At 63.9% G+C, this 24,371-nt stretch overlaps 7 protein-coding genes across 7 annotated transcripts; 4 read left to right on the top strand and 3 right to left on the bottom strand.

The window, feature by feature from the left end:
* Positions 1 to 17: 17 nt before the first annotated feature.
* Positions 18 to 1,292, bottom strand: PFL1_00166 (uncharacterized protein; the record flags this gene model as incomplete). Its single annotated transcript, XM_007877663.1, has 1 exon — positions 18 to 1,292. The coding sequence occupies one exon, from the start codon at positions 1,290 to 1,292 to the stop codon at positions 18 to 20; it is 1,275 nt and encodes a 424-aa protein (XP_007875854.1).
* Positions 1,293 to 4,908: 3,616 nt separating this feature from the next.
* On the top strand, positions 4,909 to 6,102 carry PFL1_06828 (uncharacterized protein; the record flags this gene model as incomplete). Its single annotated transcript, XM_007878173.1, has 5 exons — positions 4,909 to 5,137; positions 5,217 to 5,387; positions 5,499 to 5,742; positions 5,820 to 5,947; positions 6,041 to 6,102. 5 exons carry the CDS (start codon positions 4,909 to 4,911, stop codon positions 6,100 to 6,102), a joined length of 834 nt encoding a protein of 277 aa, XP_007876364.1.
* Positions 6,103 to 6,805: 703 nt separating this feature from the next.
* Positions 6,806 to 9,003, top strand: PFL1_00165 (uncharacterized protein; the record flags this gene model as incomplete). The annotated part of the gene is made up of 6 exons (XM_007877662.1): positions 6,806 to 7,942; positions 8,023 to 8,058; positions 8,150 to 8,218; positions 8,312 to 8,388; positions 8,470 to 8,566; positions 8,659 to 9,003. 6 exons carry the CDS (start codon positions 6,806 to 6,808, stop codon positions 9,001 to 9,003), a joined length of 1,761 nt encoding a protein of 586 aa, XP_007875853.1.
* A 209-nt stretch (positions 9,004 to 9,212) lies between these two features.
* PFL1_00164 (uncharacterized protein) lies at positions 9,213 to 10,340 on the bottom strand (the record flags this gene model as incomplete). The annotated part of the gene is made up of 1 exon (XM_007877661.1): positions 9,213 to 10,340. One exon carries the CDS (start codon positions 10,338 to 10,340, stop codon positions 9,213 to 9,215), a length of 1,128 nt encoding a protein of 375 aa, XP_007875852.1.
* A 677-nt stretch (positions 10,341 to 11,017) lies between these two features.
* Positions 11,018 to 13,480, top strand: PFL1_00163 (uncharacterized protein; the record flags this gene model as incomplete). The annotated part of the gene is made up of 3 exons (XM_007877660.1): positions 11,018 to 12,931; positions 13,041 to 13,275; positions 13,389 to 13,480. The coding sequence occupies 3 exons, from the start codon at positions 11,018 to 11,020 to the stop codon at positions 13,478 to 13,480; spliced, it is 2,241 nt and encodes a 746-aa protein (XP_007875851.1).
* Positions 13,481 to 20,903: 7,423 nt separating this feature from the next.
* On the bottom strand, positions 20,904 to 21,929 carry PFL1_00162 (uncharacterized protein; the record flags this gene model as incomplete). Its single annotated transcript, XM_007877659.1, has 3 exons — positions 20,904 to 21,059; positions 21,155 to 21,348; positions 21,425 to 21,929. The coding sequence occupies 3 exons, from the start codon at positions 21,927 to 21,929 to the stop codon at positions 20,904 to 20,906; spliced, it is 855 nt and encodes a 284-aa protein (XP_007875850.1).
* Positions 21,930 to 22,394: 465 nt separating this feature from the next.
* Positions 22,395 to 22,979, top strand: PFL1_00161 (uncharacterized protein; the record flags this gene model as incomplete). The annotated part of the gene is made up of 1 exon (XM_007877658.1): positions 22,395 to 22,979. One exon carries the CDS (start codon positions 22,395 to 22,397, stop codon positions 22,977 to 22,979), a length of 585 nt encoding a protein of 194 aa, XP_007875849.1.
* Between the last annotated feature and the right edge of the window lie 1,392 nt (positions 22,980 to 24,371).

The following is a 24,371-nucleotide window of genomic DNA, read 5'->3' as shown; positions in this document are numbered from 1 at the left end:
CACGGGAAGGGCATCCGCTAGAGTAGGTCGAAGAAGTGGACTGCGACGGGTTGCGGCCCGGCGGCGTTCTGCCAAGCTTTGGGTGGGACGGCGGAGCCGACAAAGTCGCGGGCTTCGCCGGCAAAGAGCTCCAGGGCTCTTCGCGGGCCCGGCTCGCTGGCCTGCTCGACGTGCACGGCGGCCGGCGTGGCGGTGGGGATGCGCTTGACGTCCTCGAGGCGCTTGAGCGTCTCCTCGGTCATGGGCAGCGGCGTGCGACGGTCCGGTGGCGTTGGGAACGAGCAGGTGAGGCCGAGAAAGTGGGGCGTGATGGGTGTCGGCGGCAGCGACGAAGACTCGATGCGCGCCTCTAAGTCGTCATCGCCGTCGTTTTTGCGGACGCTGTCATCGCGCTGCCCTTCGGGGATGATGATGAGCGAAGGCTGCAACGAGGCGGGAAAGGCGTCGACCAGCTCGCCAAACGTCGAGATGCCGCAGCTCGACGACGCCGAGTCCGACGACGAGTCCATGTAGAGCGATGGGCACTCGGACCGGTCCGTTTCCGAGGAGCCGTGGCGCGCCCTCGTCGCGGATGCCGCCGCGGCTGCTGCTGCGGCGGCGGCTTGGAGGCGATGGGTGCCGGGTACCAGCTCGAACACAGTCGGCGCTGCACCCGCCTGCGGACCGAAGGGGTTGGTAAACTCGGGCGACGCGGAGAGGCTCGACGAGGCGCTCGTCGCCGTATTCGAGGTGCGCGAGATGATGACGATGTCGTCGGGGATGTGCTTTGCCCGTCGCGAGGCGAACGAGCGGCCGCTGCTGGAGGACGGCGTCATTGTTGCCGTCGACGACGAGATTGAGGGCGTCCTCGACGCTGACGAAGATGATGACGGCGAGGGCGGGTACGAGGGGAGCGAGGGATGGCCAAAGAACGCGGAGCTCAGGCTCGAGGTACTGGCGAGGTGGCGGAGCGACGAGGAAGAGGGAGCGGGCGGTGCTGATGATGCTGATGCGTCTTGGAGCGATGGCTTTCTCCTCAGCCGACGAAAGGACCGAGATGCAAACGACGAGAACGAGGCGCCAGAGGACGAGGCGATGCTGTGCGACGACGACGAGGTGGCGCAGCGATCGAGGGCGAGGTCCTTCTTCTTATGCCCCGCCGCCTGCGACGGGGTGCTGGTGCGGGTCCAGGTCGATGGGAGGACAATGTGGCTGACCGACGCCGAGCGCTTCTGGTGGGCCGCTGCTGACGGCACTTGGTCCATCTGCCTTAGCTCGGCCAGGATCTCGGATGTCTTGCGGTAGTGGGGCATCGTCGGGGGAGAAGGGCCTGGAATGTCACCTGGCGTGGGATCTGTTTTCCTTGGGTCAGGCGTTGCCTGATGACGGCGCTACGCGTGCTAAATGGTGGGTGGGACCGCCGCCACAGGTACCAGGGCAGGATGAGCGTCGTGTGCCTTGTGTTGACCGGGAGGACCAATGTGGCACGAGGGACGAGGGATGTTGATACGAAAGGGGGAGGGGGATGGTGAATGAAGTCGCGAGACGATGATGGTCTCGTTTTTGTAGCTAGCCGCCCCAACGATGCTCAGGGCCGGACAACGGCGATGAGGTCGCTGCCTCTTGGAGGCTCTGCTCAACGGAGACGCATCGCTGGTGGACGCTGCGAGGATGACACCTCGACCTGCGGCTACGGCATCCCGTCCTCGTCAACGGCATGCGGGCGATGTCGCAGACAAATTGTGCATGCGACCCACGCACCCATGAGCAGCATGCACGCTTCTGCCACGCCCGGACCTGCCTGCTGGCCTCTCGAACGTCGAGGATCGGTGCAGATGCCGTCGAGGCCCTCGAGCCTTGCGGTGATTCTGCTGCCGAACCGCCCTGGACTGCCTCGACGACGACGACGCATCGAAGAGGGGGAGGCCGGCGCGGTCAACAAAAGCGTGCGGGCGTCAAGAATGAACAAGGACGTACATACGTCTGCTGCGCTCACGTTGGGCGCCCAGGTGCAGGCTGGCAGCAGGGCCTGCATGGGAATCCCGGAACGAGGACCGAGCAAGGCCAGGCCAGACGGCGGGCGGATACCGTACCTACAGGCGGCCCGCGAAGAAGGCTGAGATAGAGGCAGTCAGAAGGCAGGCAAGGAAATCTCTCTCTGGCTGGGCATCTCTCTCTCTCTCTCTCTCTCTCTTCTCTCTCTTGGGTCGTCGTTTGCCGACCGACGGGGCGGCCAAAGAACTGAAGTTGAGGTGTCGGGCAAGTCGGCTGGCTAAGCGAGGGCGCCGAGACCGGACCAACTCGGCGTCGCCGACACACAGGCCGCCCCAGCACAACATACAGAGGGGCTTCGCCTCTTTCCATCTTTAGACCAAGAGCAAGCGCAAGAACCTGTCTCAGCTTCATCTAGACTGCCGGCTTGCCCTCCAAGAAGAACACACCTTCTTGGGCTCCCACCATCGCAATCGGAAAGAGGTGCGCCGGTACATAGCTCGAACTAGAACTGCCCCGACTTCGAGCTGACGAGGCCCGCATCGTTGTCGTCGTCGTCGTCGTCCCCCACGCCATCATCGTGGGGCGTGGAGCGGCCCGAGCATCATCACGGCAGGCACCGTCCTCGGCGTGACAGCGCTCGGCCCACTGCTGCCGGCTGCCTTGCTGACGCGTCAGCGCAACGATCATCGCAGGCAAAGGCCCACGACGATACGCTCGAGAGGCCCGCCCGTCCTACAGCTATGGTAGCGTCCACGAACGGCTGCGGCGAGGTTTAAATGAAATGACACTAATTGTTTAGCTGCCATGACGCCCTACCAGGCGTGGTGTGGTGTGGCGTGGCGTCCAGAGCTAGGTATGTAAGTGCTGAAGGAGAAACGTAGCCAGAGCAATCAAAGCAATCGCTTGCCGTAAGAACCACTACTACTTGGCTTGGCGCGGCGCTCCACTGCGACTGTCGATGGGACTAGATTCCACTCGGCCAGCGCTAATCTGTGACACCCAAACATACGGTCAAACAGAAACCGCAACACGTACGTACCTGTCGAAGCAGACGAGGATCGGAAGTGTATTCAAACGTACCTTGGGCACCGCCTCGCCTTGCCCTGCGGTCTCGGGCGACCGTCGAGAGTCGCTGTACACGGTTGTTGGGGTCCCTCTGCCCCATCCCGCCACTCTGCATTGTGCTCCGACAGGAGTCCGGCGCAGGGCCAACGCACGCTGGGCCCTGTCCCTGCAGGCGTCGGCGGCGGCGGAGGCGACTGGCTCAGGGCTTGGGTGAGTGCTGCACCGGCAGCGGCAAAAGACTTTGACCGGACCTCATCATGGCTGCTGCGGATGGGCCCTTTGGCGCAGCGAGACCATGCAGCAGCAGCAGTACACATGAATGCGTAGCTTGGCAGGCAGGCAGCCCAATAATGGTTCCTACGGCAGCGATGGCATGGGAATCATCAGCAGGCAGCAGGAGGTCACGGCAGACAATCGGTCGATCTTGCAGCTCGCTCGGCAGGCTGGTTGGCGTGCGCCCAGAGGTCTGGGCGTACCGCGCAGGATGAAGAGGCCAGCTGGCTGGCAAGCGCGCTGTCAGATGGGAAGCAAACATGCAGGCAGAAGGAGTCGGAGCGGAGACACACGACAGCGTTCTCGAGCGTGCCATGCATGTTGCATCAGACGCCGCCCATATGCACCGGGACCGGCACCGTTCGTCGTGGCTGTCGCCGTCGCCGTCGCTGCTCCACGCGGCATTTGGCCATCATGCTGTCCTGCCTCCCGCTGCCCTCTGCGATCTGCCATGAAGGGGCGCAAAACGTCGCTCGACACGATTGCTCACTTCCATCGACCGGCCAAAGTCGGTCGACGGACCGCTGGCCGGCCGATGCTGCCTGCCCTGTCCGGTTTCTGTGGCTTCTCCCAAGCCTGCGCCGACGTACGCAACGGTAAGCAGATTGGTTTGAACGCCCGTCGACGCAGAGAAAGGTACCATGATTGCGCTCGGGCGGTCATGGACCGGGCCGGCCAACGATGGCCGATGATTTGCGTCTAGATCTTCGTCTCGGACTTCAACGTGATCAAGGTCCGCCGCGCCCGCCCGCGCCAAAGTCGTGCCCGAGGTAGAGTACCGTAGCACGGTTGCCGTGGGTCTGAGCGGGGCCCAACGTCGCAGCCAGGGCTGGGCTCCAGAGCGGCTTGCTGTCGTACAGGGTGTGCTTGCTTTCAGTAGCCTTCTATCAGAGCCGTGAGGTCGGGACGCTGGCAACCTGCGGATTCGGATGCCACGGACCATAACGATATCCTTCCAGCGATACCGAGCCCGCTGCATGGTGTCTCGGCGTTCGCACCGCCATGCCATGCCGGGCCAGGCCATGCTTTTCGAGTCGGCCTTCGCGTCTGCCAGCACGAGATTCTTAATTTGCCTTCGGCCCGTGTCTGGAACCAGGGCCAGGCCACGGCCCAACAGCGTGGTCTTGTCCCCGACACGACGGCCTCCCGATTTTTTTCCAGGGGGGGAAGCGCAGAGCCGCACGACAATTGGCGCTTGTTTTTTGTTTGCTTGTTGGGCGACACAAGGCCAGGTGGAATACATATGTGCACGTCATGCCCCGCACTCGCTCCATGGCGGACCGGCTTGTGTCACAATGCAGGTGGCTCTGTTGATTGCCTCGTTGAAAACTTCAAGGGGGGTTGGAGTTGTGGCGACGGAGCCGGCGGCTGGAAATCGGGCAGGACGCGGGAATGGTGGGTCCGGAGAGGTTGCCTCACTCGTGCGAGTCTGCCTGCCGCGCCAGAATGTGGAGTTTTTGGGGGGTCGCGTTGGCCAGGCCAGCTGAACCCTTTGGACGCCGGCCAGGCGCAGCCCACACGACCCACCGACCGACCCCCTTTGGAACAGGCCACCACCGCCGCCACCACCTACCGCCCGCTTGCTTGCCTGTCAGGATGTCGCAACCACCGCCGGCACCGGGTCCACCGCCAGGGCCACCGCCGGGCCCACCACCACCGCCACCGCCAGCAATACACAGCCACCTCCCGCCGCAACCACCACCACCACCGCCGCCGCCAGAAGCATCGACCTCTTCGCTCCCCGGCGCTCCCGGGCCACCATCCCCACCTCAAGCGTCCAACCCGGAGCCTGAGATCGATGCTGCAGAGGCAGAGAGGCTGCTCAGTGAGTGCAGCTTCGCAGCGGCATGTCACTCGTCGTCGTCTGTGCGCTGACTTTGCTGCCCTTGGCACGGATCCGCCAGACCGCGAACGCAACTCGCTCTTCCAGCAGCTCGAAATCGATCGCATCCTATCTGCATTCCGCCTCAACCCCTACGATGTGCTCGAGGTGCCGCTCGAGGCCGATGACAAAGAGATCAACAAGATCTACCGAAAAAAATCGCTCCTCATCCACCCCGACAAGGTCAAGCACGGTGAGTGCCCGAGTCTCGTGTCCAGGCCGTGCTGCACGCGCAGCCGGCAAGCCGACGTCTCGACGGACCTTGCTGACCATGCCTGGTCTCTCTCCACCCGCGTTCCTGCAGAGCGGGCCATCGAGGCATTCGACCTGCTCAAGAAGGCTTCTTCACACCTGCTAGACGAGGACAAGCGAAAGACGCTCGACGAGACGGTCATGGACGCGCGGATGATGGTGCTCAAGGAGCTCGGATTGCCCTTTACCACGCCCGGAGACGACGGCCGCCTCAGAAATCTCGTGCCGCCGTGGGAGGAGCGGGTACGGAAGGCGACAAAGGAGCTCATGGTCGACGACGAGCTACGGCGAAGAAAGTGAGTGGTCATCGTCGGTCTGCCGGTCGAAAGCAGCGCTGTGGCTGACCTTTCTGCCCCTTGCGATGACCCTGCAGAGCGATACGGATGCAGCACCAGGCCGAGGGAGAGGCGCAGAGGAAAAAGGAAGAGGCCATCAGCGAGCGGAAGCGCAAGGCCGAAGAGCAGACGGCCTGGGAAGCCAGCCGGGACAGCAGAGTCGCAGGTGAGCGAGTGCCCATAGGTCGTTCTTGAAGGTTCACTTCGGACGAGACGCTGACACGACTGTTCATCACCGCGTTTTGTCGTACGGCGTCAGGCTGGAGGACGTTTCAGAAGGGCGGCAAGAAGAAGAAGAAGAAGAGCAATGTACTGGGCTAGCGGCTGTGACCGGGCCATCCTGTCAACCTCGTTCATATCCATTCCGCTGCATTGCACCACGACCAGCACCAGCACCGGCAGCAGCCCTCGGAGTGATGCCGTGTGCAGCGCGACGGGCGGTGCGACATCTATCGTGCTTTGGTTAGATTGTGGACATGGTGGTGGCTGATGCCTGGCCAGGCGGGGAGCGCCATGGCGGAGCGCTCCCTTCCTGATGTGGTCCTGTGCCGAGGTTCTCTGTGCTCTTGCAGCCTTCGGCGGTCACTTTGCAGGGGAAAAAGGGGGGTCGGAAAAGCGAGCTGAAAATCGTTGTGTGGGGATCCCGCCCATCACAGCTGGCCTGCTCTCTCTTCCGCTGCTGCTGGTCTCCCGCTGCCGATCCTGCATGGCGAACCAGGCCAGGCCAGGCCAGGCCAGGGCCAGACTGTCCACGGCGGGAGCTCTAAATTGCCTCTCGGCTTGCTCCCGTACACCATCATCCTGCCATCGCATCTCGCTCCCGCTCCTTCTAGAGGCAACCACTGCTGTGCCGTCCACCCGTCCATTCCGCCACACGCCCTTTTGATACGTATACCCACCTCCGATGCCGGACCCGCATCTCCCGGCAAGCAGTTGATACCCTCCGCTCACGGCCCTCCTTACTCCACTTTGGCGTCCATTGGCGTGACCGCCGAGGTGCCGTCGCCTGTGAACCGCCAACGCCATGAGTTACCAAGCCTACCAGGAAACCTACTCGCCCGGTCCAGCTGCCGCGTTCCCGCAGCCACAGCATCAGCATCAGCATCAGCAGCAGCGGCAACAGCAGCAGCAGGATCACGGGCGTGGAACAATGGCCAACAATGGCCCGAGCTTCTACAACCCATTTCCACCCTCGCCGCATTCGTCCCGCCCGCCTACATCCCTGCTCAGCCCGGCAGCATCGAGTCTGAGGCCAGGATCGGCCGCTTCGGCCTACTTCACCCCGAGCGCCGACCCGGCTCCTGCCAACACCAACGGCTACATCGCCGATGCGCCCGCCGGCGGGTTCAACAGCGGAAGGCTGGCTTCGCCCATCCCGCCCATCATCACATCACCTGCCCCGCCGAGCGAGCCCCCCTCCGTACTGGCCAGCAACTCGATCCTTTCCCCGCGTCCGAACTCGTCGACCACCGCGCCGGCCTCGTCGGACCGTGATCGTGAAAAGGACGGCGGCCGCTCCATCACAAAGAGCTACGAGACCAAGGGATCCCGCCTGACCGGTAGCGATGCTCTGATTCGTGCACCCTCAAAGCGCGCCGGCGGCCTGCTCCTCACCGTCTCGATCGAGGCCGTTGTCGTCATCGTGCTGGCGGGCATCGTCTTTGGGCGGATCACCGCCGACATCAGCAATCAGGTGCAGGACATCAAGACCGTCTCGGTCTACCTGGCCATTTTCGTGTTCGGCATGATCTTTCAGGTCGCCATCACCCTCGACGCGGTGCGGCTCAAGAACTCGATCCAGGTCATTGGCGTCAGCATCTTCAACGTTGCCCTCGCCATCGCGGCCGGGCTCGAGATCATGCAGGTCCGGGATGCGATTCAGGCCCAGGACAGCTTCCGCCCCAGCATCCCGTGCCCCTTTGACGAGAACCGGCTCTGCCGCGCAGAGCGCGTCCTCTACCCGCAGGTGCATCGCCTCCTCATTGGCGTCACGGTCGTCTGCGCTGTGTTTGAGATCCCCATCCTGTTTTGGACCGCCAAGCTCTGGACCGAGTTTGGCTGGATCATCTATCAAAAGATCGGTGCCGACCTGCGCATCCGTAGCATGTTCATGTGGTACCAGACCTTCATCGTGCTGCTCAAGTTCACCTTCTTCTTTGGCGTGAGTTGCCGGGAGCGGAAGGAGAGCCACACGACACGGCTGTGCTGACGCTTTGTGCCTTTCCGCACCCCCTCTTGCAGGTCGGGTTCACCATCTTCTACCTGATCCTGGTCGCCGTGAGTGTGGCTCAAGACGGTCCCGTTGCAGCTATGCAGTGCGCCCGGCTGACCGTGATCTGCCCCGTGTGACTCTGCATTGCCCCGACAGGATACGACGGACTGGGAGTACGGCGTCACGATTGCCGCGGTGCCGATGGCGGTGGCGACGCTGTTTGCGGTGAGTCCGCAGCACTGTCGTCGAGCCCTTCCTTTATGGTGCGCGCATCTCGCTGACGGCCTGGATGCTCCCCGACCGATTCCATCCCTGTAGGCGGCCTTTGCGGTGCGGCGCGAGATCATGTCGCTCATGGCGCTGTCTCTCTTCCTGATGCTGGCCGGCCTCGTCTAGTGAGTGCATTGACGGGCCGCCGACGGGTATTGTAGACTCGCTGCTGACCTGCCATTCTTGCATTCGACTCGCCGTCTCAGCTTCGTCTACAAGCTCACGCAGGTCTGGGTGCCAGCCACGGCGGCGCAGTACCAATACGTGCGCCTGACGATCACCTTCATCTCCGCGTTCGCCATCGTGAGTGACGTCCGGCGGTCGCGGGCTTGGTCGAGACGAGTGCTGACTTCCCACGTCGACCCTGTATGGGGCACGGCCCGACGCGCTTGCAGCTCTCGCTCGGCCTCACGCTGGCCAATGGCATCGTGTGCCTGCTCAACTTCCGCGAGGGGCTCAAGCAGGCGCACGACAGCATCGGCCGCTTCGGCGGCGTCCGACGGCGGCGCGCGCGCGACTCGAGCAAGGGCGAGGTGCTCGATCTGGATCGACACATCGACCCGCCCACCGCTCGACCCGCCGTGGCCCCCGCCGCCGCTTCCCGTCCTGGCGCATACGCCGAAGACAGCCTGTACCTTCGGCCGCAGCACGACGGCGTCGCGTACAACGACGCCGCCGCGGCGCCCAACAGCCTGGGCATGGTGCCGCAGCAAAACGCGACCAGGGTGTCGCTCGACTAGAAGGCTTCATGACCCCCTACCCATATACCAATGCGGCCTGGCGCCGGCCAGCCCGCCTTTCGTAACGGATCTCGGAGTATCGGATTATCCTCTGACGATCGGACGGTGGCTGCGATCCTCTTCTATTCCTGATTCGGTCATCAACGTCGTGATGACCTTCTATGAGACGAAGCTGCCATCGGCTACGATAGGAAGCGGGGGGGGCGCGACTAGACGGCCGTGTAGCCGCCGTCGACGAGGAGGTCGGTTCCGGTGGTGAAGGCGCTGGCGTCGCTGGCGAGGTAGATGATGGCGCCCTTGAGGTCCTCTGGGTTGCCCATCCTGCCCATGGGGGTGAGGTTCTCCCAGGTCTGCTTGAGCTCCTTGCCCGTTGGGCTGCTGTCGAGGATGGTGCGGGTGAGCGAGGTGAGCATGTAGCCGGGCGAGAGCGAGTTGACGCGGATGCCGGCCTTGGCCCACTCGACGGCAAACGAGCCGGCCATGTGGCGCACGGCGGCCTTGGAGGCGTTGTAGGGCGCCTGCGGCTGCGGGATGTTTGTCACGGCGGCCGACATTGAGGCGACGAGGACGATGCTGCCGCGGATGCCGTCGGCGAGCATGTGCTTGGCGGCCTCGCGGGCGACAAAGTAGGAGCCGTGGACGTTGATGTCGTAGAGCTTGCGCATCTTTTCCGTCGGGTACTCGGTGGCGGGGAAGTTTTCGACGATGCCCGCCGAGTTGACGACGACGTCGATGCGGCCGTACTTTTGGCGGATGCGCTGGAACGTGTCCTGGACGGCCTGCTCGTTTGAGATGTCGCAGCCGTATCCCTCGACCGAGAGCTCGCCGGGCTGGGTCTGGCCGTGCTGGGTGAACCAGGCGTCGATGTCGTCGGCGGCCTGCTTGCACTCGTCGGGCTTGAGGTCGAGCACGGCGACGTGGTTGGCGCCGGACTCGACAAAGGTGCGGGCGATGAGGTTGCCCAGGCCTCGCGCCGCGCCGGTGACGACGCACACCTTGCCCTCCATGCTGAAGCTGGCGAGGGTGCGCTGCGTGTGCCGACCCACCTTGCCTCCCGTGGTGCTGTGACCGACGTCCTTGGACGGGTGGCGGGTCGAGTCGTCCGGGTAAGGGATGGTGACCTCGTCGACGGTGCGCGCAAAGGGCGGCTTGTCGAGCTTGGCCGCCGTCGCCGCCGTTGCCGCCTTGTCCTTTGCGTCTGGCTTGCGGTCGCTGCCGTTGTGCTTGGTGAGGAGGTTCGGGGTGGTGGAGAGGTTGCGTGCCAGGGCCGGTGCGAGGTGCGAGCGGCTGGCCACCTGGCGTGCCAGGCTTGGGAGGGCGGTGCGGGTGGCGAGCATGGCCGGTTGTGTTTTGGTGTTGGGCGAGTGACGGGGGATGGCGGTGGTGGTCGAGAGGTACAGTATGCCGTGGGTGGCTGGGTTCGCCACTCACCAATGGCCGAGGGCTGCTCCCCGCCATTCCCCCCACTGACCGAAGAAGTCGCCGAGGTTGTACACTGGCAGGGGGGCCAGGCGGGCAGCCCGCATGGCATGCTGCAATGCTGCAGATCCGCGGCCGACATTGTCATGCAGCCTCCGATCACCCCCGTCCCCCCTCGGCGCTCGGGCCAATCGACCTGGCAAACCACGGTTGCCCTTCACTACCCGACTGCCACCACCGCCATCACCATCATCATCACTGCCTCCGTCTCCATCTTTGACGCGTCGGTCGATCGACTTGCACTCTCAGCGATGCCGTACCGCAGTAACATCGAGGTGCAGCATGGCTGGCGCACTGCCGGCAGAGAACTAACGCGCCGCCTTCGTAGACAACCCTGGCCATTACGATCGACGTTGCCGGCCCCAGTCTTGGCACTGCAGGCAGGCCCAGACCGCAAGGTTCCCTTTCGCTCCATCTCTGCTGCCTACCATCACGGCAATTTCGCTTCTCCTCTATTCTGTCCTTTTCTCCTCTCCCTCCCCCACAGCCCTCACCATCGCCGTAGAAAGTCGATGACGCACACCGACGCTCGACCATGACCCAAATACTCAGCTTTGCCAACATCGCCGCCGGCGAGCACGTCTTCCATCGCCTTTTGCTCATCGAAGGCAGGGCTACTTCGCATCACTTTGGAGCACAGGCCGCGCTCACCGTCCTGCCCGACGATCACAGCGGCTTCGACGCCGTCGTGTGGCAGGTCAATCACGGCCACTTCAAGGCGCTCGTGCCGCTCACGCCCGGGCGCAACCGACTCACCTTCCTGCTGCACGCCGGGCCAGCCACCCGACCCACGACACCAAACGACCCCAGCGCAGAGAGCCAGAGCCTCGAAGTCGTCTTTGTCCAGCCGCGCAGCCCACCACTCCATCTCGCCATCATTGCAGCGGCAGACTCTCCCGTATGGCACAACGATGGCCGACAGGCGCCATCGGGCCCACCACCACCGCCGGCCCCGGACAGAAGCTCAAAACCCGCTGCCAAGTCGATGCGCGGATTCATGGCCAAGACGATGGACAAGCTCCGCGACCTCGACCTCGACAGACCTCGTCCCACAGCTCACGATGCCGCCATTGTCGACGCTCCGCCCGGTCCACGTCGAGAGGCCCTCAAGTCGGGCGGGCTCGCCGAGGTCAAGCGTCGCTTTGCCCTGCAGGCCTACCTTTGGCAGGCCTTTCACGCCGAGCAGATGCGCAGACACAACCTCGGCCGCCGCTCCTTCCAGCTCGACGACAGCGCATCCGACTCGTCCCCGCAGATCCGCAGAAGTATCGAGACGATGCCTCGCATCCACCTCCTCCGCTCCAGGCGGACGCTCAGGGAGTTCCGCGATCCTGAAAACGCCCAGCAAAAGGCCAATGCTCGCAACGGCGGAGCCATGTTCAACTTTGCCCACGAGGCGCTCATGGATCCCGCGACGCCGCGCGAGCTGCACTGGTCGCCCGTCGCCGTGCTGGTGCTCGACACGCAGTACGATCCGTCCATGCGCCTGATCCGCGCCCACGCCGCGGTGGGATCCGGCGGTCCCGGTCGCACCTCGCACGGTGTCATGGGAAGCCACTGGCTGTGGGCCGCCCCGTCGTCGCTCGACCAGGTCACAGCGGCGTTCCTGGACACGGAGAGGACCGACGAGCGGTGCTGCGTCAACGACCTTGACGAGTGCCCCACAGCCTGGCAGACGCTCAACATCGGCTCTGGCGCCTTCTTTCACGAGGCCGGCCACGCTCTCAACAACCCGCATTGGCCCTCTGGCCTGATGGCGAGGGGCTACGTCGAATTCAACCGTGCTTTCATGACGAGCGAGCCAGCCTGCCACCGCAACGGGCTTCGAGGTGGCAACGTGTTTGCGCCGATCCACGCCGGCAACGACGCGGCCCACTTCCACGTCCACCGCGCGCAGGCCTTGCGGGCGAGATGGCACCCATGCTTCTACATCTCTTCCGACCCGCCACTGCCCTTCCTCGGGTCCAACAGCCCAGAGGACTGGAAGGCTTGGAACGACGCGGAGCCACAGGCGGACGCGACAATGGAGGGATGCCTGATCAAGTGCCGCAGCGGAATCGCCTCGATCGAGATCGAGGTAAACGGCGAGTACCGCGACCATATCGAATGGACGGGCCTCGCCGGGCCGCCGCCGCCGCGTGAGACGATGATCACGCCCGAGTACCTGTGGGGCCGGATCTCGCCTCACACGCCTTTGGCCTCGCGGCCGCCAGACGCGCGCGTCAAGCTCAACATCGTCGCCTGCAACATGCGGCAGGTCGAGGTCGACGACTTCTTCAACAACGGCGTAGCCCAGCAGGTCCGCGTGCGGGGCGGCGGCGGGCAAGGCGAGATGCAGGTGGTCAAGGGGACGTTCCTGGGCAGGGAGAGCGACAACAAGTGGATGCACGCCTTCCTCCACGAGCAGCAGCAGGCGATGGGGCAGGCGCCGAGGATCGTCAAGATCAAGGTGGGTGCCGACGGCATGTCCCGAGCCAGGAAGCTCAAGAGGCTGCCCAGGTCCTCGTCTAACGATGTCCTTGTGTTTCCTTCTCTGTTCGCCCCTTTGGCGTCCTCAGATCCATGCCGGAGCCGCGTTCGATGGCCTCGCGCTGGTCTACAACAACGGAGCGGTGCAGACCTACGGTCCGATGGGTGGGAGCCCCTCGGACTTCGATGTCGGGCCCGACGATGAGATCGAGAGGCTCGAGGTGCGCTGCGGCGCGTGGATCGATGCCATCGAAGTCGTGCTCCGGAGCGGGAGAAGGAGCGGGATGAGAGGCAACGCTGGAGGTGGGAGTCTGAGGGTCCTCGGTGAGTCCGTCCCCGTTCCCGTCCCCGCTCGGCGCCGGATACAGCGGTCGGCGAGCTCGATCTGATCGAGGCCTGCGCCCGCCCTCCGTCCGCCGCGATCCGCCTCTGGTCAGAACCGCAAAGAGGACACCGCATCGTGGGACTGTATGGGTCCAACGGATCGTGGGTCGAGAGCATCGGCCTCCTCACCGCACCGAGACAGTGAATGCCTGCCCCCTTGGGATCCGGCTTCTCGTTGTCCGCGGTGCAGCCGGCGTTTGGGTCTCCGGAGACCGACCGACACTCGGACGTCGAAGGGCGCGCAGTTGCACTTGGGGGTCCCCTCGGCTCGGACGGGTGCGCCGATCATCGTCAATCTATTGCGGCAGATGTCGGTCGGCGTACTATACGAGACCTATGGTTGCGTCGATCGCAAAGTCGGCCGGATCGGCACGAGTCACACCTTGGCGTGGCTCGATGGACGTCGGTTGGTCGAGCGGGGCACCGTAGGTGACCGCTCGTCCCCGATGGGAGGCCCACAACGATCACTTGCAGTAAGAGTCGAGGACTGCTCATTGTCGAACGAAGCCCGTGTGGTGAGTGGTAGTGGTTCATATGTACCGAGCGCCGCGCCTTCCGCCACCCGTCGTGCAGTAGCCTGCCTGGCCTGACTGACCGTAACTTGCTCGATGGGCTCCGTTCCGTAAACGGAGACGATACGAGGTGCGTTACTGTACGGCTCCTTGATCCGACCTCCAACATCCTGGCATTGTATGTGTGTCTAACAGTCAGACCTTTTGTATGTACATATGTACATACGGCAGACATTCGAAGAAAGAGCTCCTCAAAGACCGCACCTACACGTACTACACACTAGCTCTATGTAGGTACGTATGTATGTACCCGCGCGCACTGGCCTGCACCGCTCGGACCTTCAGCGATACCCTGCGCGCAGCGAGGTGCGGTAGCCTGAGAACGTGGGGCGTGAGAGTAGAAGAAAGAACATGCTGATCGCCTTTGTCGTATTTCTTAACGTTCAACCCCAGCTGATCACGTACATTGGCTTGTGCAGCTCGAGCTACATGAAGCGCCGTCGAGGCCCAGCTCGCTGAAGAGGGACCAAGATCGCACCAACACTCGGCCACTCTCCGTTGCTTTGGTCCGAGACAGCGCACACGCATCGGGCTGAGTCGGTTTAGGAGGAGCAGCAGCTCGGAACCCGAACATGGACATCTCGGTGCTGTAGACGGGCCAACGCAGATCGAGGAGATGCTGGTGCCGAATGTACGGCAACGTGCGGGAAGCATTATATTGGGTGGGTTGACGCGCCGGCCGGTCGGCTGCCGTCAGCAGCACTGCCAGATGTTGCTTCGCCATAACGGCCAGATCGAGAGCCGAGCAGGGCGGGGCGCACTGCGAGGAAACGGGACAACAACGAACGGGCTGAATGACCACCGGGAGTCCGAGGACGGGGCGAGGCTGAGCGGGAACAGCTTTCGTCCTCGATTTCAACTCACACCGGCACAGCAGCCATCGCCGCCGAAGAAGGTCGACGTGCTTCTGGCCTGGCTGGGCGTCGGGCTACATACAGTCGTGATGTGCTGTGCAGTTCTGCTTCTATGCCGGCCAAGTCGAAGGGATGCATACGTACACAACGAAGCATTGTCCGTGACCACCGTTGGCATATGCCGTCTGTAGCAGGGCGTGACGGCGGCGGCACCTCGGATAAAGCGGTTGTGGCAATCCGCCCATCGAGATTCATTAAGGGTATCCGCCTGCCTGCCAGCCTGCCTGCCCGCTGCTGGGTGGGCGTTGGGCGTCGAACCCGTGAAGCGGCATCGAAGCAGCCCGAGCGGCAAGCGAGCGAACCGGGCGGGTACGGTTACGCCGCGCAAGCTGACTAGAGCACTGCAAGGCTTCCCGCTCGCTGCAGTACGTAGCCTGCGCCTATCTAGGCCACCATGTCGCACGGCTGCAGAGAAGTAGGCCAGGCTAGGGTGACGAGGAAGCCGCAACGCGGTTGCTCAGCAGGTCACGACAACCCGACGTCCAAGGCAGGCGGATCCCTCGGCCTGCATACCTGTCGGGCTTCTTGCTGGCGCAACGGCAAGGGGACGGTAGTAGCCACCTCGAGGACCTTCTCCTATCGTGCGCTGACACAGATTGATCGACCAAATGACAGATGCACGACCAGGCTTGAAGAAGTGTGCGACTCCGTGATCGTGGTCCGCACTGGTCTTGCCAAGCCGCGCGATATGGTCGATCCGTTCCAGATCCCACCTCCTTCCTGCCTGTCGAGAGGAGGAAGCGATGGGGATCAATTTGAGGCCGAGACAAGAAGGATCTTCGCCGTGCATGCGACGCGAGCGAGGGCGAAGCAAGAGGGCGCCAGATGGACCGACCGGCTGGGCGCTTGGCCTCATGCGAACACGCTGCACCCTTCCGCCCAGGCGCCAGTTGGCTGCACATAGGTACGCCGCCGCAGCCTTCCCAGGGGCCCTCGGCCCGCCGCCCGCCGCTCTTCCCCTGGATTCAGTCCTCATCTTCGTGTTCCGTCGACCACCGTCACCCAAGCCTTGGCCCCTCGCCCCTCGGGCCATGCCCTCGAGCCCCCGTGGCCCCGAGGCCTTGCAAAGGCGAGTGACCCTGGTTGTTCTTGAGGCGTGTTGCCCAGTCAATGAACCTTTCGAACGCGATGCACCAGTAGTAGCTCCGCGCCCTAGACCAAGACATCCCCGTACGTGGGCTTTCACTTACGGCGACTGAGACGGCCAGAGTCGAGGATCACGGGCGGCATCGGGCGCTCCATCATCCTCGTTCATGGCTTTGCCACTCCGCTCGTGCCTCTTCCTTCGCCTCGACCAACGCCCAGCCACCTCGTCCTGCCAGTCGACGCGGCCGAGCTGGGATCCCTGCACTCGTCCTCGCCTCCCCATTCATGCCATTGACCGCCCACATCCACCAAGCCCTCGCTTCGATCCCAGCAGGGCAAAATAGAGGCGGTCCGCCGATCCGGCAGAGGTTGCAACCGTCCGTGGCGCCGGAGGTCGCCGCGCTGACCATCCTCTCTCCCGAGCTCAACCCTGCAAGGCGTTTTCCATATAGCGCCCAGACATGGTCGTCGATCCTGCCAACGCTGATCGTTGCCCTGAAGCTCGAGTCAGAAGCTGGTCGACCAAAGGGGGTGTAGCCAAGTTGCCCGGGCTTGTTGCCAACAGTGTCCCCGCGCCCCTCCGCTCGTTCCGAGCGACAGAGACACGACCACTCCCGGCGGCAGTCTGGCATCCACAGACCGACATCTCCAGGCGCGATCGACTGCAAGTTTGGTATACGAACAGGGGCGGGAGCTTGACTGGCTGGCCTGCCAGACATAGAAGCGCCATTTGGCGAGTGCGCAGGGACCGCGTCCAAGTGGCAGCGTTACTTTGGCAGCGTGGGCCTGGCGCGTCGGCTTTCGACCAAGGACATGGGCCGACGGGATACTGTAAGAGACCGGAAGCCTAGTCGAGACGGAGTCGAGCCGCTCGACGCCATTGTTGCCTCCTTTCAGACACGTACATTGGAGGTAACTATGCCCGCCACCATGCAGCCAGCATTAATTGGCCTGCGCCCACCTTTTGACCGGCGCGCGCCATGTCTCTCTGCCTGCGAGCAGAAACGTCAAGCAGGTTCGCGCTCCGCACCCATCCTCTCGAGGAGCAATACGTGATGGATCGCTCCGTGCCGCCATCTCTTGGACGTCGATGCCAATGCCGCGGCTTGCGATGCGGCAGGGGAGTGGCACCTCTGACCTCGGCCTGTAGAGGGGCTTGTCCGGCTCGGAGCACGGGCGTCACTTCAGCAGCCTCGATATCGACGCGCGCGTATAAGATCCCTCCCCTCGAGCAAAAGTCCATCGCCGTCTCTCCATCCAACCTCCTCCTCCCGACAGGGACGCTAGCACTCCCCTCCCCTCTCTCCACTTTCTCAGTCTTGCCACGAGCGCTTGCGCCTCTCCTTTTATCTCACTCTCACTTACGCCGGTCGTTTGCAAATCTCCCTCTCTCTCTCTCTCTCTCTCTCTACGCGGCCTAGACGGTCTCATTCAACCAAGCATCCTTCAAGGACATCCTTTCCACACTTTCACACCCAAGCACGCAACGCAAAGATGGTCACCTTTACCAACTTTGTCGTCGCTGCAGTGGCGCTGGGCGCCCTGGCCAACTCGGTCGAGGCCTCGCCCGAGCCGCTTGGCCTCGATGAGCTCCTCGCCCACGCCGATGCCGGTCGCCTCGAGAAGCGCACCTTCAGCATCCGAGACGGCCTCCTCGAGCGTGACGAGGTCCTCAACCACAAGAGGACCTTCCTCCTCCCGTGAGTGTAGCATTGCGACGGGTCCACGGCGGTCGATGCGATCGACACGTCGCGACATCCAGCAACGAGGTCGCTGACGCTCCCCCTTCCAAAAAATATTTTTACAGTCTACTTGCCGCGGGTGCTCTTGGCGGTGTCGATGCCGGTCTTAGCGTCCACAAGGAGATCGGTGCCAGCATCGGAGGTGGCGTCGGAGCCGGCGTTGGCGGCGGCGTCGACATCGAACATCACGCCGGCATTGACGGCAGCATCGGCGTCAACCACGGCCACGGTGTCGAGGGTGGCGTCGACCCTGGTGTCGGAGGTGGCGCTGGACCTGGCGGTGGAGGCGACCCTAGCGCCCCTGGCGGTCCCGGCGGCCCCGGTGGATCTGGTGGCCCTGGCGGTCCTGGCGGCGATGACGGCGACAATGGCGACGATGGCAAGGATGGAAACGATGGCAAGGACGGCGAGTCTCCCAGCGGAGGCTCTGGTGGCGCTGGTGGCGCTGGAGGCGGCGGAGGCGGCGGAGGCGGTGGTGGCGCTGGTGGCGGTGGCGCTGGTGGCTCCGGTGGCAAGGGTGGCGCCGGAGGCCAGGGTGGCAAGGGTGGCTCTGGCGGCCACGGCGAGTCTGGCGGCACCAAGGGCCCCAACAGCTGGAGCAGCTGGAGCACCTGGACCAGCGGCGATGACGGCAAGTCTGGCGGAAGCAAGAGCGGCAGCGGCAACGGCTCCGCCGCTTCGGCCTCTTCGAGCGCCGCCGCTGGTGGAGGAGGCAGCGCTGCCTCTTCATCGTCGAGCGCTGCATCCGCCGTTGGACCTCGCGGAGACAAGATCCACACCGTCAAGGACACGCACACCTCGAGCAACTCGAGCAGCGCCTCTAGCAGCGCCAGCAGCTCCTCGTCTTCTTGGAACAACAACGACCACCAGGAGTGGTCCTCGTCCAGCTCGGGCAAGGACGGCAAGGCCTCGTCCGCTCACGGCAGCAAGGACTCCAAGAGCGGCGGCTCCAAGGGCGAAAGCAAGTTCAACAGCGACAGCAAGTCGGACAGCAGCTCGACCGACACTCACGAGGAGACCACCGGCCAGGGCGGAGGTGGCGCTGCCCCCAGTGGGCCCAAGGGACCCAAGGGACCCAAGCCCGGCAGCGATGCCCCCGGTGGGCCCAAGGCACACAAGCCCCACAAGGGCAAGCACGACAAGGACTGCGACAACGACAAGCCTAAGGGCTCGACTGGTGGCTCTGGTTCGACCGGTGGCTCTGGTTCGACTGGCGGCTCTGGCTCGACTGGCGGCTCTGGCTCGACTGGCGGCTCTGGTGGTGCCGGTGGCTCCGGTGGTGATGGTGGCTCTGGCTCGACTGGCAGCTCTGGCTCGACCGGTGGCTCTGGTTCGACTGGCGGCTCTGGCTCGACCGGTGGCTCTGGTGGTGCCGGTGGCTCTGGCTCGACTGGCAGCTCTGGCTCGACCGGTGGCTCTGGTTCGACTGGCGGCTCTGGCTCGACTGGCGGCTCTGGCTCGACCGGCGGCTCTGGTTCGACTGGCGGCTCTGGCTCGACTGGCGGCTCGGGCTCGACTGGCGGCTCGGGCTCGACTGGCGGCTCGGGCTCGACTGGCGGCTCCGGTGGTGCCGGTGGAGCTGGCGGTGCTGGTGGCGCCGGCAGCGGAACCGTCACCGTCGGTGGCGCGGGCGACGTCTGCAACGTCTTCAACAAGGTCAACCATGCTGGCAAGGACCGCGACCTGCTCGGCGGTCTGTTTGGCGCCAAGAAGGTCTCGAGCTGCGGCACCGTCGGCACCGTCTCGGCCAAGTCCGAGTCCGAGTGCGTCTCGCTCTGCAAGGCCAAGGAGGGCTGCAAGTTCGTCACTGCGTGCAAGTCGCACAGCCTTTTCAAGCGCGACAATGTCGTCGTGCGCAACCACGACAAGAGGACGTTCGGCCTGCTCTTCGGCGCCCAGTCCTTTACCTGCAAGTTCTACGACGCCTGCTTCGCCACCTCGGCGATTGGAGGCGGCGGCGGCATCAAGGGCGGAGCCGGTATCGGCATCCATGGCGGCGCCGGCATCGGCGGTGGAGTCGGTGGCGGCATCCACGGCGGCGCCGGCATCGGCGGTGGAGTTGGTGGCGGCATCGAGGGAGGTGCCGGCGCGGGCATCCACAAGGGCGCTATTATCGGTGGCGACATTGAGGGCGGTATCCACAAGAGCGCCAGCATCGGCGCCGGCGCTGGCATCAACGGTGGTGCCGGTACGGGCATCGAGGGCGGTATCCACAAGAGCGCCAGCATCGGCGCCGGCGCTGGCATCAACGGTGGTGCCGGTGCTGGCCTCCACGGCGGCGCCTCCCTCGACGCCTCTCTCGAGGCAGGTGCCGGCGTCGGCGGAGGTGTTCACCCTCGCTCGCAGCTCGAGGAGCGCACCTTTGGCAGGCTCCAGTGCACCGGCTTCTGCCTCGGCGCCTGCAAGTAGACGGTCAGCGTCGCCATCGCTCGTTTCCTCTCCTTCCATCCTGGATCTCCGCCATTCTCGGATCACTATCTGGAAAGCCCTCCTCGAAACCCGTCCTCCTCGCCAACGCGCCCAGGAGCCAACATACACTCGCCCTGCATCTCCTCTCGATTCGGATTCGTCTCGCTTTGTCTTTCTTGGATCTTGGTCTCCACCCCTCCCCAGTCTCCCTTCCCCCTGCCCCAGTGCTAGTGCTCCCATACTTTCCCTTGCTCGGCCACGGTCTTGTGTCGTCGGAATAGTCTCTCCGTGTTCCTCTCCCCTCCCCCTTTACCCCGATCCTGTATCCAACCACCGCGCCGGACCAGACTTTCTAGGCTTCTAGGTCCGAGGTGACAAGTCGCTCTCTACCCCTCTCCCCTCTCCCCTGCTCCGGCCCCTTCTCGTCCTTGTCTCGATCCCGTGCCCCTCAATGGACTCTGGAAATATTCCATCCTTCTTCCTACCGAGCGTGCGCGGGCTTCAGACGGGTGACCTTCATGCCCATGTCCTCTTGACTCGTGGTCATGGATTCCGTTGCGCGTCTGTAGCGAGAGGTGTCGGAGCGACTGCTTCCAGCAGACGGTCGACTCTCCTCGGAGAGACGTCGGGTCGTCGACCGCCTCACGCGTTCATCCGCGGGACGCATCACACTTGAGCTAGGCACACCGAAGCCGACTGTCTCAACACGAAAGGTTTTGGCAATTCCACGACGAGGGACGGCTTGGGACGTCCGTCGCATCGCGATCTCCAGTACTGGACAAACGAGGGAGAAATGCGGCAACCAGCTTGCGGCGTGCCAAGAGATGCCCGCACCCGTGCCGCGTCTACTGGCTCTTCTTGTCGCCGGTGATTGGGTCCTTCCTGACTCCGATCTGGTCGGGGACCTGGACAGTGGCCAGCTGGCCAATGACGACGAAGGTGGCGGGCACCAGCACTGCGAAGACGACGAGCAGGATGAGGATCTGTGCCGACGAAAAGAGCTGTTGGTGGACGAGGTCGCAGGGCGATGGCGGTCGAGGTCAGTGGCGCCGCTCGGCAGGCGCCGAAGGGAATCTTTCGGGACGAGTCGCCTCACCTGGTATCGAGCAAAGACGCTGCCTTCTGGTTCAGTCCACGTGCCGTTCTTGTCGTCCTTCTTGAGTTCGGTGAGGTCGCCGAGGTTGGGGAACTGGCGCTTGGAGAGGCGACGCGCGCTTGGGGCGGCAACGATGACGACGTTGCGCGGGTAAGCGGCATCGATCGCAGCCAGTGTGGTGAGCAGGGACGCCTCTGCAAGGACCAAGGGCGAGTGGCTGTCAGCACGGTGCGAGATCTTCACTGTACAGACAAGAGGCACGCGGCTCACCTTGTCCCTTGAGGTCTTGTACGTGGACCTTGATGACGCCACCGGTGCTCAGCTCGGTGCCTCGGACATGGTCTCCAAGCGCAAGCTGTACCTGCTTCGGCTGGCCGCCGCAGGCCTTCTGCAGCCTCTGCACGAGGTCGTTCTCGAATGCAAGGTCGGTGCCCTCGTTGGCGTCAAAGGTGAGCTGGGCAGGTGCGCTCAATGCCCTCTGCCTCAACGAGTCTGCGCCGTGGCGGAGGCCCGTGAAGGAGGAGCGATCGAGGTGGTCGGCCTCGACGACAACAAAGGTGTCCACAGCGCAGGATCCGCGTGATTCGGTCTTGTGAGAGAGGAGCCGCGATGCCAAGGCGGAGAGGGATGAGGAGGGGCCGAGGCTGGGCAAGAGGTCGGGGCCGGTCTGCGAGGAGCCGAATACGAGTACGGGGCTGCGTGCTGCGGCAGTTGCCGTCTGAGTGAGGGTGGCGAGAAGGCCGAGGCTGAGCGTCGAGAAGATCGATGCCTTCATGGTGGATGTTCCGCGGAAGGCTTGCCGGAGACGAGGGTGTGATGGATGCAGAGGGACGAAAGCCAAGGCGAGCGATGATGGATGAGCGACGGGCGGCCAGGCGTACCTGGGCTCGAGCTGGCTGGCTGGCCGGAGCAGCCCAAACCCTGCATCCGTGCGCTCAGGGGCGCCAGGCCAGGCCAACGATCAACGCCCGATTTGGGAAAAGGCAATCGCTCTTCTCGAGTCAATCGGGCGATGGCACTCGGATCCGCGGCCACGTGGCTGGCTGCAGGGAAAAAGGCTCAGCCAGCGCCTGGCCGAGTCAGTTGGCGCTCTGCGAGAAGAAGGGCGCGCTGCTCCACCTGGTTTGCCCATTCCCGCCTTCCTCTTTCTGGCTTGCAACACTGTACCCCCCCCCGCAAAACATCCTCCTAGATCCTACTACTGCTTACCGACCCCACCACCAGCACTCAACCTCTCACAATGAGCGCACCAGCACAGCGAGCGACGCTGACCTTTGTCACGGGCAACGCCAACAAGCTGCGAGAGGTCAAGGAGATCCTCGCCTCGTCGCCCGACTTTCCCTTTGACCTGACCAACCAGGACCTCGACCTGCCCGAGATCCAGGGCACCACGCAAGAAGTGGCCAGGGCAAAGTGCTCGGCCGCAGCCGCCGCGCTCAACGGTCCCTGCATCACCGAGGACACCGCCCTCTGCTTTGCCGCCCTCAACGGCCTGCCGGGACCTTATATCAAGGACTTCATGAAGGGCGTCGGCCACGCGGGCCTCAACTCGATGCTCGACGGCTTTTCCGACCGCACCGCCCACGCGCTCTGCACCTTTGCCTACTGCCGGGGCCCCGGCCAGGAGGTGCTCCTCTTTGAGGGCAGCACCGAGGGCACCATCGTCCCGGCCCGCGGCGACAAGAAGTTCGGCTGGGACCCCATCCTCGAAGTCAAGGGCACCGGGCTCACCTACGCCGAGATGGAGTCCACCCAGAAGAACACGCTCTCGCACCGCTACAAGGCCCTCAGTGCGCTCAAGGAGTACCTCTGCAGCAAGCCCTGATTCCTTTCCGAGGCGGTCGTGTCGACTCACCCGGCAACCGGCGCGGTCCCGAGCCGCACGGCCGAGCCCTCGCATCCGACGCGATGCTGGTCGCCCTGCTGTCGTACAGGACAGGAAACGGCACGACCCTCCCGGAAACAAGGCTGTCCGAGCGGGCCTTTCATCCGCTCTACCCCAGTTCTGCCTCCGCTCTGCCGCTGCAAAAAGCCCCGCTGCGCGAGATTGCCGGACAGCTTTCATGTCGTACTCAAGTTGCTCCTCCTGGAAGCAGCCAGCGACCAAAGAACACCGTCAATGCCCGACACGCTCGACATGCGCGCATCTACATGCTCGATCGCCGTCGCGGTCAACGAAGGCGCGCGGTGCGCGGAAGGTGCAGCATCGTCTGCCACGAAGAGGTACCATCGTTCGAGGAATGCGGACGAGCAAGAAGCCGCTGAGTCTGTAGCGGAGTCCTAGCCCTCGCCCGCCCTTGCCGACGTCGCCGGTGGGACGTGCAACGCTACGTCTCGCCCTGACCTCCTGTGCCTGTCAGCCAGCTCGTTCTGGACATCGTCTAGACATTGACCGTCCTGCCTAAGAGCGACAAAGGCAATACACATACGACCCTGACTCTTTGCCCTGAGACCGCAGGATCAGGACTTAGCACGCATGTACTCTAAATCCATCCATCAGGGCAACCGACGCTTTGCTCGGCGCACATGGCGAAAGGACGGCGGTCCTTGGTTCGGCAACGACATCATCGTGGCAGGTCCTGCCGCCATCCATCTCGTGGCAATTAGTACCATGGGCATGGCAGGCGTGGCGTGAGGTGTCGCTCTCGGGAATCTTTGCGGCCAGCTCGAGTCGACACTGTCGCTTCGGCTCAGGTTCCGAGCGAGGGCGGGGCGACAGCGGCGGGGCAGCGCGGAAGGGGTCCAGGTCGGAGGGGGCTTGCCAGCCAACGGTGCTTCATATGGCGAGCCTGCCGGGGCTTCGGCCAGGATTCCGTTCGAGGCAGCGAGGCCAGCGTGGTCCTTGACGATCTCGTTTCCGGCAATCTCTCTCTCCTCCCCTCTCACCGCCGTCGTTATCCTCGTCTCGTTGACGGAAGGGCTGGAACATACGGACGCGCACGCATGATCAAAGGTATCGGACCTCTTCATGCGGGTATCGTCATGACCGGATGTCAGGTGAGGAGGAAGCGGCGACCTGCCCGACAGCCATCGACGTCTGCTTCTGCCAGCGCCAGGGCGCGATCATCTGCAGGCCAGAACCTACCTGGTCAGGCAGGCCGCCTCGCTGCCATTTCCCCATGGAGCTCCATCGGCAATCTCTGCTCCGATGCGGAGCCTCGACCAGGCGGATTCCCTGCTTGCTTTGCCTATTCTCCGTCGTCTGCGGTCGGCCAAC

This window comes from Pseudozyma flocculosa, assembly GCF_000417875.1.
Source record: "Pseudozyma flocculosa PF-1 unplaced genomic scaffold scaffold00001, whole genome shotgun sequence".
Classification (NCBI taxonomy): Eukaryota; Fungi; Basidiomycota; class Ustilaginomycetes; order Ustilaginales; family Ustilaginaceae; genus Pseudozyma; species Pseudozyma flocculosa.
Note: the sequence above shows the minus strand (reverse complement) of the source record. Positions and strands in the feature narration are given on the sequence as shown.